Here is a 14042-nt window from a genome sequence, read left to right as displayed (position 1 = left end):
AATTGTCTCTGAATGTTATTACATTTAACTTCCAGGGAAAAAAAAAAAACGCCAGCAACCCTGACACTAATGGAGAGAACAACTGTATTTGATCCCTGCCCAGCTAACATGCCTTGCAATTGGTGAGAGGATGTGAAGCTGAAGAGAATAACTTCAGGCTTTAGCTCAGATAACACTGATCTGATCTGGAAAAGCCTTATTTAATCTAGCATGGCATCTAGATTCTTCACTAGCAATTTTGTGAGAACACAAGTAAAGGATTAAAAGAAAACATTAATGGGAAAAAACATGCTTATGAAATTAGGTGTAATTCTATTAAAACTAACGATAATATTGGAGATATGATAAATGATAGCTATTTGTTAATTAATTGGAATGATTTGATAAAACCTGATTAAATGCATACATTTCTAATCTGTATTATAGACATTGTGTTCCTTATGTGTTCTGAAATGAATTCCAAGGTTTAGGGGCAACATAATTAAATAAGCTTCAAGTTAATTGAGTTTGAGTGGTCCTGCAGCCTGCCTCTAACCTACAGTCTGACTACTGTCTACAGCTGAGTGAAGTGTCTGAAGTATGCTAAACTGCTTCAGGAGATCATCAAGAACTAGCTTCTGTAAAAACACAGAGTTGTTACTAGCATGTTACATTCGTCTAAACAATACAGTAAATCATTAAAGTGTGTACTGTGTTATCGACATCATTTAGGGTTAGTATACACTGCCTGCTGATAATGGAATAAATATAAATAATTGCAAACATTTGAAGCTTTAAATGGCCCTTCACAACAAATCTTTGGCCAGGAAATTAGAATTAAACAAATGAACAAATCTGACAAAGGCTTTAAAAAGCATTTTACAGAAGGAAAATGGAAAATTTGGTTGCTGTGTTCCTCAGTCTGATTCACTGCAGGAATTTTCAAAGGAAAAATATATCACATATTAAGTTGCTTTTTTATTTTTGGTAATTTCCTGACCAGGGTTTTATTGATAAAACTAAGGCCAGATATGTATATGTTATTTCTACTAATAATAAGTGACTTTAGAGATTTATAGTAAAATAGACATGAGGGAAGTCAAATGATAGATCAGAATCATGGGCGACACAAAGGTCCTAAAAGATTTTCCGGAACCTCTGTGCTGATTTCTACAAACAGTATTGAAGTATTTTGACGTTGTATCCAACATCATTACTTCAGGAGATAAATATTTCTGTTCATCCAAGCTTTGTGTCTTTGCTGTATCTGCTGTGTTTTATTGCTAAATCTGACCTAACTGCTGTTACTAAAAGCCAATACTGTGGTTTTAAATTACATGTCTTAGTGGCTCTATATCAAGTGACCAAAAGGGGTTAAATTACAGTGCACCTTTTCGCACTCTTATTAGCTCTGAATAATCTTCACTGACCCTTAAACAGTAATTTAGTCAAGTATGATCATAATTAGGCAAAGACCTATCTTTCTAAAGTGGCCATTCTATCAAGTTTGTCTATTAAATTAGCATGATCAATAGTGTCAAAATTATATCCAACAGTAGGGCAAGTAGATCAGAGCTTATTCTAGCCATTCTTGATGATGCTTCTGAAGAACAGATAGAAATGTGTTATCAAGTATAACACAGTAATACATGTAAATGTTTTTTGCATGGCTTCTAGCACTTATTCTTTATTTATTTCAGCTGTCAGTTAATAAACATCTGTTTAGGTAAATGTTCACAATTATGTAGTAAAGCTAGTGCTTCACTCCGATTGCACGCTGCCACCCCTCACACATATGCATGCTGACTGAGTTGAGATGGCAATCATGTTTGCTCTAAATAGCATGCGTTCCCACCCTCGAAGTGTCAGTAGTGTTTTACATCTCTCATACACACACATACACACACAGTACTCCAAGCCTTCTGAGCATGACTGACAGCTGAGATGTCATCAGGCATACTAAGTAGGTAAAATAACAACATCCATCAGTTTCCCATGCTGTCTTATGCTTCACATGCCAGTGACATCTCAACTCAAATGTGGGTGGTGTGATAATCAGGTCATATGATCTTATAAGAAATAGTGCACTGGGCGATGAGTCGAGAAGTCAAAAAGTAAAAAAAAAAAAAAAAGCACCACAGGATTCTGATCGAGGTTTAATAATCAGGAACTTAATTAAGCCAAACTGTTAAAAAAATTCTGATGGCACCTGTGCCCTGATATATTTTATTTATTAATAGTAACATTTGGGTAGCTTCGGCAATAGAGCTCTCATTCTTCATTTACCACTTTATCCTGCTCAGGGTCATGGTGAATCTGAAGCCTATGTGAACATTATACCAAAAAGTAAAAATATGCTCTTGATGAGGCAGTTTAGCATAGTCATTTCACACTACAATGTTTTTTGGTCATGGGAGGAAACTGAACATCCACACAGACAATAAGCCAAGCTCAGGATTAAATATTAGCTGATAAGTAATAAAAATAAAAGTCATGCCTTGCCATTTAACAAAGCCCCAGAAAATTAGTGGACGAAATGATTCCTACAAATTAGTATTTTATTAAATTCTAGGTTTTTATATATGCATTCAAGTTTAATTTATCAAGTTGTTTGTCACCAGTTTCTACAAAGAAATTTCCCACATACAAATAATCTTTTTCAAAGAAATAAATACAACAGATTTTAATACAAAATAATTTTTTTCAAAATAATAATAATAATAAATAGTAATAGTAGTAAATATTCAAAAGTGCACTGTTTTTTACTTCCAGAATCATTAAGCGTGTACTTAGTGGCCAGGTGTTAAAAATGAAACGCATCATCTAGAAGCATGTCTACTTCTGTAAAAGCAGAATATTTAGCATTTTACTTTTCTGGAGCTCTCAGGTATAAGTCTGCACCAGCCATGACCTTAGAGAAGCAAATGTTGCTGTTTATCTATCTATGAATAGTTATAAGGCCATTTCCAGAAAATCTTAAATTTACTTATCAGCAGTAAGAACTGCTTAAAGAGCCTTTTAGACAATGTCATACGGTGTCGTATCAAATTTAGCTGATGGTCAGACTGTTTAATGCTCAAAGATAAACTGTATATATACAGTGGAACCTCAATAGTTCACGACTTTTCATTTGGAACCGGACTAAGAGTAACTCGCGAAAAATCTGCGAGAAGACGCAAGTGGCTCAAAAGAACACTAAAATTGTACTAATAAATTACATAAACATGTTGGAAAAACTATTTATTATTGTATTATTCATTTAAAGTATTAAATAAAACATGTATGACAATGAATATATATCACGTGACCAACAAGGGACTGTAAGCACAATCCTTTTTCTTTTATTTAAAAAGACAACAAATGTGGTTTTCATGGAAGAGCGGCTCAATAAAAAGTCCCTCCTCTCCAAAAAGTATATGACATCTTAAGATTAAAACAATTGCATCTGAACAAACCACAACCAAAAATGGTTGTTCAACATTATACTTCGAACTGCTGAAAACAAGGTGGATACATTTGGCCATCAAGCACAGCACCATGTTTGGCTAAAACCAAACACCGCACCGTGTATCACCTCAATCACCTTGTACCAACTGTGAAGCATTAAATCGTTTTGCAGCCACAAAACAAGCGGTCATTAAAACAAGGTTAAACAGCTTATACCCAAATATTTTTTAAACAAATGTAAGGCCATCATTCAAGCTGATTTAGCTGGGCTAAAATTGGGTCATTTACAATGCTACCAAGTACACCAGAAAATATGGCTAAAGAAGAACGTAATCAATGTGTTGAAACGGCTAAGTCAAATACCTCACTCTCACTGAGATGCTGTGGTGAGATTTCAAGAACGCTAAATGCATAAACAAATGCTCTTAAACGCCAATTAACTAAGCAAAGACGTGAATAAGGCAGACATTTCTCCAAAGCAATGGGGAGACTGATGAGCTCCAACATAAAAATAAAAAAAAATACTTTAAAGGTGCCAAATGTGGTTTTACATGTTAATGAATTATAGGGCGTACTTATTTTTCTCTAAATAGTTGTTTACTTTGGTTGGAAAGATAAAAAGAATAATGAAATCGATTTTGTTTTTTTGTTGTTATTATCACTTTAAAAATGTTACTGAGGACCACACAGTTGTTAATTAGACCTTGATAAATATACAAAAACAGAACTGAAGGAGGAAGTACTTCCTTTTTTCCTGACTGTAATTTTCAGTGTTGCACTGATCACTGAGAAAGGACCTTTTGTAAAAGGTAAAGTATTCTAAATTTAAATGTGAATTTTAAATGCTTAAATGACATTAACTAAGCCCAGTTTAAGAGTCATTAACATACTGCCTCTCTAATTGTTTTAATCACTTCACACTCACAGTTAGCACTGTACTGCTTTCAAGCATGGACCATTTCCTTTTTCCTAAATTATTCCACAGCAATTTCGCCATCTGTCATTTTGGGCGACCGGATATGGTATGCGTTTCAAAAACAGTTTCTTCATGTTGGGCAGCAACACTCTATTTTGGGGAATGTGGACAGCAGATGAGCAGTTTCAATACTGTTCTATTTCATGCCCCGTTTGTGTAGCTGAAAACTCAGCCAAGATGGCTCGACCATGCTTGGCTCTTTTTTCAAGGCGTGTTCAGGATACCGTGTTAAGCAGTTCATTCCTGCAGTGAATCAGACTGAGGAACACAGCAACCAAATGTAATAAAGTGCCTATGCAGACGATTGATAGACCTCATTTTAGAAGACCTCATTTTAGTGCATTCTATTTCACTCTACTTTCAGAACATTCTGTTTTACTAAAGCTCAAATGACTAGCTAGGAGCATCTCACCATCACATTAAACCAGAAAGGAAAAAAGGAGAGAAGGAAGGACACAGCACTAAGCCTTTAGTATTCTTTTATGGCTAGAAATGTTTAGGCAATATATTATATAGCATTGCATTAACAGCCACAACAAATATTTTTATATATACTAAGCCAGATATAATTATCAAACACTGTAAGGTACTCTCCAGGAGAGAATTAATGTCCCTCTGTTAATCCAACCTAGGTACAATTATAGCTTGTTTTAAATATTAAACATGGTCTGCGAATGTTAAATTAATAGCCATTTTACATGCCACCTTCAATAGCTTTTTCATATAAAGGTATCTAATGTTATTACTTTGAATACTCTTTCAGTACAATAATACCGTTATAAGAAAATACAATATAAAGAAATGGTTTAGCATAAGCATTGTGCCCTTGACCACATTTATTTGAGCCCTCATAATGCACTGTAAAGGTGTGCTAAAGGCACATTGGTATGCTCTTCTCAGTAGCGGCCAAAACCTTTTTTATGCCTGTAGATTTCATCAGTAAAAGCATTCAGTTCCCCATTAATTCTCACCCAAAACAGAAAATACCATGCTGCTTTGAGTTACAGGCCATCCAGCCACACTTCTCAATAGGTGATAATGAGAGGTTACTAATGAGGAAAAGCCGTAGGTCAGATGAGTGATTAGACTGCATGCAGGTCATGAGTTAGCCAGACATGAGCTGTGTGCAGAGATAGCACTGTGATTAAAAACGAGAAAGAGGAAGGCTGATACTCGAAATAAAGAACTGATAATTACTGCACTGCAGCTGTTGCTGCAAACTATATTTAAAGTACGTCTCACATTCGCAGTTATTTTGATTATTACTTGGAAAGTGAAGAATTGAACAGTGTTACAGAACAGAATTACAGTGTTAAACCTGATTGAACATTGTATCTTTCACACACGTCATTTTTAAAATGTAATACGCCATATATTCTGTGTCAATGACACATTACTTCAATCAGACATTTTACAATTTTCAAACTACGTTTTTACACACTCAGTTTTATTCTCCACCACTTGGTGCGTAAGATGCAGTAAAAGTAAGGACACCAAAGTGAAAAAATAAAATAAAAAATGACAGTCATTACTGCAATTTTCTCTGTCCACCATTTTCTTATCCACCTGTTCTCCACATGTCATGCACCAGCTACTGCAGGAGCACATGGCGCTCGACATCTCAAGGAATGGCAAGGCTCAAATGCTGAGGTTTCTTCATGGTGTATTCTTTCTTCCTATTTCTTTTCTTCAACTGTGCATTCCTTCTAGAGGATACAAATTATAGCAACTAAGGCATGCTGTACACCCCAGTAGCAATGCAATGCAAATGTAATTAATGCAACCACAAATGGGTTTATCTGATATATACTAACTGAAAAATAACAGGGCTTATATTTGCACCATAATAGTAATACTTTAGTAATAGTTTTACCAAAATATAGATGCATAAAAGAGCAGTTAAATTGATTGTAATGCCTGCAATAGTCCTATTCTTGGGTGACAGGTATGAAAGCAAATGCATTGTTCTGCTATTGTAGATCATCTGCATCAAGGTTTGATGTGTTTGCATTCTAAGATGCTTTTTTTTCAATCACCGCTGTAGCCTGATGGTCAGCTTGAACTAGTCTGGTCATTCTCCTTTAATCTATCCCATCAACAAGGCTTTTCTGCCATCAGAATTGCCGCTGACTGGATGTTTTTTATTTTTTGTTACTTCAGAGGCTGTTGTGTGTGAACCATTCTGATGGTTGATTTGAACATTAGGTGTGCCTATTAAACTGTCCAATAGATATGTATGTATGTATTTATGTATGTACGTATGTATGCATGTATGTATGTATTCATGTATGAAACTTTGTGTCACTTTTATTTTACCTCTATGGCCAGGGATTATTGGCCAACTGCTTCTTTATTCCACATCCCTCTATAGCTCCTTGTTGCTGTCATGGCTGGATAACAAGTTCTGGCACTGTTGCTGTGTTCATAGGTTGATCTGTGATCTCTTAAGTTTGCAGGGAGTGTATGAAGTGCCCAAGTGGCAGCAGGTCCCAAAATCTCTTTGCAGTGAGGCTAAAGAGGTCTGTTTACTGCTTACTGCCACACCTTGGCCTGACCTCAAAACACTACTGGGACTAAATATGTGATTAGCTCAATGTTAGCCAGGAGCACTGGAGCTTTGGCAGCTTGGAAAGCAGCTCTTTCTGCCCACTGAGGGCTGAGTGATTGGGCGCCCTGGCCATAATCAATCACTGACTTTATTGCCAACACCACACATAGAGCAGTGCTGGGAGAAAGATGGGGTGCCTTAAACTTGTTGCTATCTTTGTCACGGCTCCTGAAATGCTGTGTGATTTTATTTAGAGCTGCCCTTTGGCTCGGGTAGGCAAGATTAATTGCTGCTGCCTCTTCACATTGTCCCCAATGGCTCTTTGCAAAGGCTCCTGGCATGTGATCACAAAACATGTCCTCACAAAAATTCATGTAGCCAATCAATGGAGGATTTGTGTATATTGTTAAGCTGTCACTGAGTCTTTGTTGCCCTTGGTTGAATTCCTCATATTTTTCCCACTCCAGGGTTCTGCACTGCCACACTTTGCCCCTCAAGAATGGAGCTCATTATTATGAAGTCATAGCATCCACTTTTTGCCCAGGGTCTCCCTCTTTACCCTCCTCTCCTTATTTTCTCCCTCTCTATCTTTCTCCTTTACTCATTCAGTGGGATCCAAATGATGTCTTTGGGACCTATCTTCCAGCAGACAAAACGTCCACAGTTAGGTTCAATATGTCAATTTCTTCAGTCTTCACAGGACCACAGAGAGCAGCACATCGTTTTGTAAATTAGCCCTCAAACTGTTTTTGGAATCCTTTTATTAAGGAGATTAATTCTCCTCATATAATAACCTTGAAATATGCCAAATTCAAGACAATTAATAAAAAACTTTTTTTATAATAAACATAATAATAAACCAATATGGTTATTATAATAAACCACTGTTTATAATAAACCAGTGGTGGCCAAGTACACAAACCATGTACTTGAGTAAAAGATAAGTAAAATATTACTACTATTATTTGTAGTTGAGTGAAAAGAAAGAAATTTGACTTTAAAATGTAGTGAAGTTAAAGTGAAGTTAAAGTCTTCCAAAACGGAAATACTTGAAAAAAAAAAGCACAGATATGCGCAAAAGCTATTTAAGTACAAAAACAAATTACCTTTACTTTGGTAAGAAATCTTGGCAGATACTCATTTCTAAATTTGACTGATTATGAGGTTGGAGTCGTGGTCATTCAAAATGTAGTACCTAAGTTTAAATTACCTTTCTGCACATTTATAGTGTTTGTCTAATGTTTACTGATGTGACTTTAGCTAGCATTGGCAGCATTGTATCCCTCTGTATCTGACTCAGCATGCTAGAATGTGAACACTTTTGTTCATTCTTTATAGGTCTGATAGCAAACAGAGGTTAAGTTGGGGTTAAATGAGTAAGCTTGTAAAAGTAAAAAGACATTCCAAGTACATGATGACTAGGTCCAGAAGCAGTATCACTTCAGCTGCAGCTCAGGGGTTCATCACTTAGCTTGGAGATAATAAGTGGTGTTTCTGTTATTGAGAATGATCAGTATTGTGTGACTCACCGATGTGGCTGCGGTGTGAGGAGGCCAGGCTCAACTGCCCCCACAAAGACAGCAGGCAGACGCCAAGCAGTAGCACTCTCCAACCCACACACTGCAGCTCCCTCTCCTGCATCCTACACACACAAACATATAGAAACATAGTTAAATCTGTTGCAGAAAAACACACAGATGGTTTATTGCAAATTATTCGTCAAATACATAAATATGTATGCATGGATAATGCTAAAAAACACAGCACAATATTTGGTTCAGTGTTGTCAGGATTCCATCAATCATTTATTGTATGTTCTCAAATATCACCCTCCCAGTGAGCCATTCTTCACTGTTTTAGTCAGTGACACAATCCCTTCCTGTTTTGATGGACTCTTTTCAGCTGGCAAACACACTGGTCTTGATACGATATCAGACACCATTGGACAGCAATTTCATCTTTGTGACAGGAGCAGAGAGACTCAACACACACAGAAACAATCAGAGGCTCATCTCACCACCTGGCCAAAACTATGTTCCAAGCCATAAGGGGAAAATATAATCAGAAAATCACAGCCATCTTTTCAGGCAATTTGTTAGCGTATCTTATCAAATTAGTGCCTAGATAAGTTTTATGCTCCAGAGCTCGCTGCTTCCTCTCTTGGCAGAGACCTGTGAGGGTTTTCTGCATATGCTTAGCGGTAAGGCGGGCTCTGAAGTTTTCACTGGCTCTTGTCTATGGAGGGTTTGGTGTCTAAATAATTAAAGCCATAAAAGGTTGTGATTAAGAACTCCCTGATCCACTGAACCAGCTATGTTGTTCTTTTAATAAGAGCCCGGCCTCACGGTAGCTGTTTGTTTGCAAGACAGGACAATAAAGGGTGTTGAGTATATTAAGAGATTTCTGCAGCGAGGATTTTTTTTTTATATGGAATATTTTAGCTGGTAGTAAACCTACGGTTCATGGGACCTTTTTTTTTCTTTTCAAAATGAACAAATAAAATGTTTATGATTGTTGAGTCAGGGAAGAAGAAATGCTGCATTACATCCTGACGATGATTCAAAGTCAGCGCTGTGTCAGGGCTGTCGAGTCAGAATTGGTGGGAAATTTGTATGCATACGTCATACGGCAGCTCAGATTTATTAAATCACACATCACAATACATCATCACACCTCAAATGAAAGAAGTCTGGCTACACTGTAACCAGCAGGAGCTGGAGCCAATCAGGAGACATACAAAGAAAACAAGACCAACAGGATTGAGCGAGTGAAAGAGTCCGATATTACTCTAAAAGTGGAAAATAGATTGAAGCATGATAGAATGATCATTTTATACTCACTAAACATGTATTAAAAAAAATTATTTATTTATTTTTTCATTTAGGAGAAAGCAATATATATTAAATTCATTTAATTTATTCATGCGCTTAATGAGTGATGAATATTTTTTACATTTAAAATTTACGTTAAATAGAGAAGAACAAGTCAATCAATAGCATAAAGTGTTGTGGGAAGCACAGCTTGGAGTTCTCATTGATCTTGTATTACTTACAGCAAACAGAATAATCCACACAGTACAGAAAGATGCAGCACAACACATGAACAAACTGCTTTAATACATATACCATTGCTACTGTAGATGGCAAATTTCCAAACTCTTACTTTTCAGTTGAATATATTCTGGAAAGTTTATCACATGGCTTTATCTGCAGAGCTGTAAATTCAATCTAGTTAGCAGTTTTTGTCTGTTTTATATCTCTTCATCCCAATGAAAGAAAATGATACGACTTCAGTTTAAAAAAAAGTAGAACAAAGTTCCACAATCTTAGAAAAATTTAAGCAAGCTGGCAATAGTAAAATGCATTGATTGCTGAATTGTTTTAGAATTATTTTCTACTAAACAAATAACTGATTCTCTTTTTTTTTTTTTAATGTAATTTGAGATAGAAAAATTTAGGTTTTTATAGTTTTCTTTCAGCAAATGCAATTTATATTTAGTTTTCTAACAGTGTAATTCACTATTTTGAAGTATTATTATTATTATTATTACTATTATTATAATTATTATTTTACATCAGAAAGAGTCATCTCACTAGACTTGTGTAATTACAAAGGAAATATTTTTAACATAAAATATAATGTATCTAAAATATAATAAATATTCTGTAATTGATATTCACTTTTATAGCCTCCATGTTGCTGGAATATTCAATAATATTTGGTGGACATTCACATGTACTTCTGCAATCGAGAAAATCTCATAAAAATGGAACATGTAATAAGAGGTAGTTAACCAGGTCTATTCCTCAGGTTCTTTCACGTTTCAATAAACCTCAAAGTAGACCTTCCACCGTTAGTCTGTATTAGTAAAACGTTCATCCTCAACCAAATTCTTACTCATAAAAACTCTTAAGCAGTATGTATACACTTTTCTTCACCTGCTTCTCATGGTATAACACAGAATCCTCTTCCCACTTTCAACAAAAACTGAACCAATTGCAATTATTTGTTTATGGAATTTGTTCTCTGCACTCTGCTCTCTTTCTCAGTGTTGCAGTTCATAAAAGAACAGCATTCGATAAAGCAAACCTTTCTGTAATATAATGTCAGTGTAAGGACAATAAATTCTGCTCTCTAGTTTTACCAACCTTCATTCGAGTTGCATACAATAAAACAGGTTCTCATTCATCACAATTGGAAATCTTTTTAATTCTAAACTAATATGATCCAACCACCTCAGGTGTGGAACAGGCTTGAAGCTGTGATCATGTAGTGTCTAAAGGCTGCCTTTGCTAGACTGCAGCCATTATGTGTTTCACCAATGCAGCTCTAATCTTTCAAGCTCTCAAATGTAAAGAATTTTGAAGGTCAGTGAGGATAGAGGTGTAATATGATGATGGTGGTCATAATAATGATGATGATGATGATGATGATGATGATGATGACTATAATAGCCAGAATTGAAGCCAGGTCAGAACTACCATTTTGCTCTTCATCTTTTTCCATCTTTTTCCCTTTCTGCATATGCCCACAAAATGTCGCACAAATTAGAGACTGTTTCCTCTCACATTAGAGTCAATATATTTAAAGGATCATAATCTTTCAACCAAATAGTGTATTCACTATTTTTTGATTAACAAACTTTATTCTTACCCAAACATCCATTTGATTTTGATCCTATATAAGATTTCTAAAATATACATGTATTTACAGCAATATGGCCAATACACTTTATGTCATGGCCTCAGTTTTCTAGTATTTCTAGTATTTATTTTCCAGTAATATAATCTAGTATATGACATCATCTAATTGATTTTTTCATCTGTGGATTAATGTGAATCAAATGATATTAAGTTTTGCGTCTGAAATATAATTATAAATTCATGAGACGAATAGCAAGTCTAAAAAAAAAAATCAATAAACAGAGTGTTGTGTGATAGAGTGTTCAATTTAGTTCAGCCTGCTTTAATCAAATGGTCTCTGGATTAAAGTAAATCACTTTTCTTTTTATTACTCAATTTACAATATCATTTGATTCTCATCTTATTACATTTGTGTTACTTCGAGCACCTGACAAAACATTGGAATACTCAATAATTATGGAAAACTGAATTAACTCATAAAGTTCCTTTTAAAGTAAAACTACAATGCTTGAAAACTAACTCTGGGTTTAAAGAAAGAGCCTTTATTTGTTTAGGTACATTACAGCACAGTGAAGATTGTTATTTGCACATCCCAGCTTGTCAGGAAATTGGAGGCAGAGACACCAATGATACAGCATAACTGGAGCAAAGAAATGCAAGGGCCTTGCTTAAGGGCCTAACAGTTAGGCAGTGCTAGGGTTTCAACACCATCCTTCCAATCAGTAACCAAAAGCCTTTACAGTTGAGGCACCACTGCCCACAGTGCAAGTAATATAATGAATTAAGAAACAGACATTTTTTCCTAAAGACCATAATGTGAAACAGGAAAAGAGAAAAGATTATATGTCCAAATAAAACAATGATGCAATAAAATATCTGCCACACACTTGTCAATGCTTATTTAAAAGGTACTATCATTGCATAAAAACCTGAAACCTTACTGACACAATCATGGCCAAGGTTCCCAAGTGGCACATCAGAAAAGCATTTACCGTACAGTTACGAGATGCAAGTTTAAATGCAAGTTTAATAGCACAACTTTTTCCTGTAGCAAAATGAGTCATACTCCCTACAGGGAATGGCAGGGGACCCATGGGATGTCTTCTGTATTCTGCAATGATATTAACCAATCACAGGCATCTGTAAATATATATATATATATATATATATATATATATATATATATATATATATATATATATATATATGTATATAATATATTTATATATTATGAAAGTCAGTAGGAGTAAGACTGAGTACATGTGTGAATGAGAGGGAGGGCAGTGGAGTGGTGCGGTTGCAGGAAGAAGAAGTGTAGAAGGTGGAGTTCAGGTACCTGGGGTCAGTAATGGAGAGTGTGTTAGAGAAGTGAAGAAAAGAGTGCAGGCAGGGTGGAGTGGGTGGAGAAGAGTGGCACGAGTGATTTGTGATAGAAGGGTATCTGTGAGAGTGAAAGGAAAAGTTTATAGGACTGTGGTGAGACCTGCAATGTTGTATGGTTTAGAGACAGTGGCATTGAGTAAAAGACAGGAGGTGGAGCTGGAGGTAGCAGAGCTGAAGATGATGTTTTCATTGGGAGTGATGAGAATGGACAGGATTAGAAACGAGTTTATTAGGGGGACAGCGCATGTAGGACATTTTGGAGACACGGTGAGGGAGGCAAGATTGAGCTGGTTTGGACATGTGCAGAGGAGGGACATGGGGTATATCGGTAGGAAAATGCTGAGGATGGAGCCAACAGGAAGGAGGAAAAGAGGAAGACTAAGAAGGAGGTTTATGGATGTGGTGAGGGAAGACATGCAGGTAGTTGGTTTGAAAGAGGCAGATGTAGAGGACAGGGGGGTATGGAGACAGATGATCCGCTGTGGCGACCCCTAATGGGAGAAGCCGAAAGAAGAAGAAGATATATTTAGGAAAAGGCAGATATAATTTTTCCTCTGAGTGTGACACAATAAAATTCGATATAATTTGATTTGATTCAAAATAAGCATATAATAAACAGTTAGAAAAGACTAGTTTTGGTCTGTTAAAATATTTAAAATTTTCATTTGCTAACCGGTGGTCGTCAGTTATTAATTGTCCACTACATTTAGCTGATTTTTCCAGTATAAACACACTGATTTTGCATTAAACACTGCTTTACTTTTCATTTTAAAGGAGCAATAACATTAAAGGACCAGCTTGTAAATTTGTAGTGCCCTCTGCTGTCTGAGAGAAAAACTCCAAGTATAATATTATAACGCTATCTATTCCGTCACCCTGAGCTAAAAACCCTCCTGCTTTTAGTGCTTGGCTCATGTCTAATGTTTCCTTTTTGGTAAATGTCTTATAATGGTGGGTGGGAAATGATAGGTGGCCAAATTGGGGGAGAAGCCAATTGCTTAAATGTAAGTGTAAGTTAAGTGTTAAGTATAACACAATACATTTAACACGATAAAATCCTTCAACA

General features: G+C 35.9%; 1 protein-coding gene across 3 annotated transcripts in view; it reads right to left on the bottom strand.

The window, feature by feature from the left end:
• Nucleotides 1-14042, bottom strand: part of tafa3a (TAFA chemokine like family member 3a) — a 72254-nt gene that overhangs the window by 17304 nt on the left and 40908 nt on the right. For all 3 annotated transcript variants that reach the window (XM_046858651.1, XM_046858744.1, XM_046858702.1), the window contains exon 2: nucleotides 8480-8592. In XM_046858651.1, the coding sequence (XP_046714607.1) occupies nucleotides 8480-8591 (112 nt within the window). In that variant the 5' untranslated portion in view covers nucleotide 8592. The remainder of the gene's footprint in view (nucleotides 1-8479; nucleotides 8593-14042) is intronic.

Source organism: Silurus meridionalis, chromosome 1, assembly GCF_014805685.1.
Source record: "Silurus meridionalis isolate SWU-2019-XX chromosome 1, ASM1480568v1, whole genome shotgun sequence".
Classification (NCBI taxonomy): Eukaryota; Metazoa; Chordata; class Actinopteri; order Siluriformes; family Siluridae; genus Silurus; species Silurus meridionalis.
This window is presented reverse-complemented; position numbering and strand designations above follow the sequence as displayed.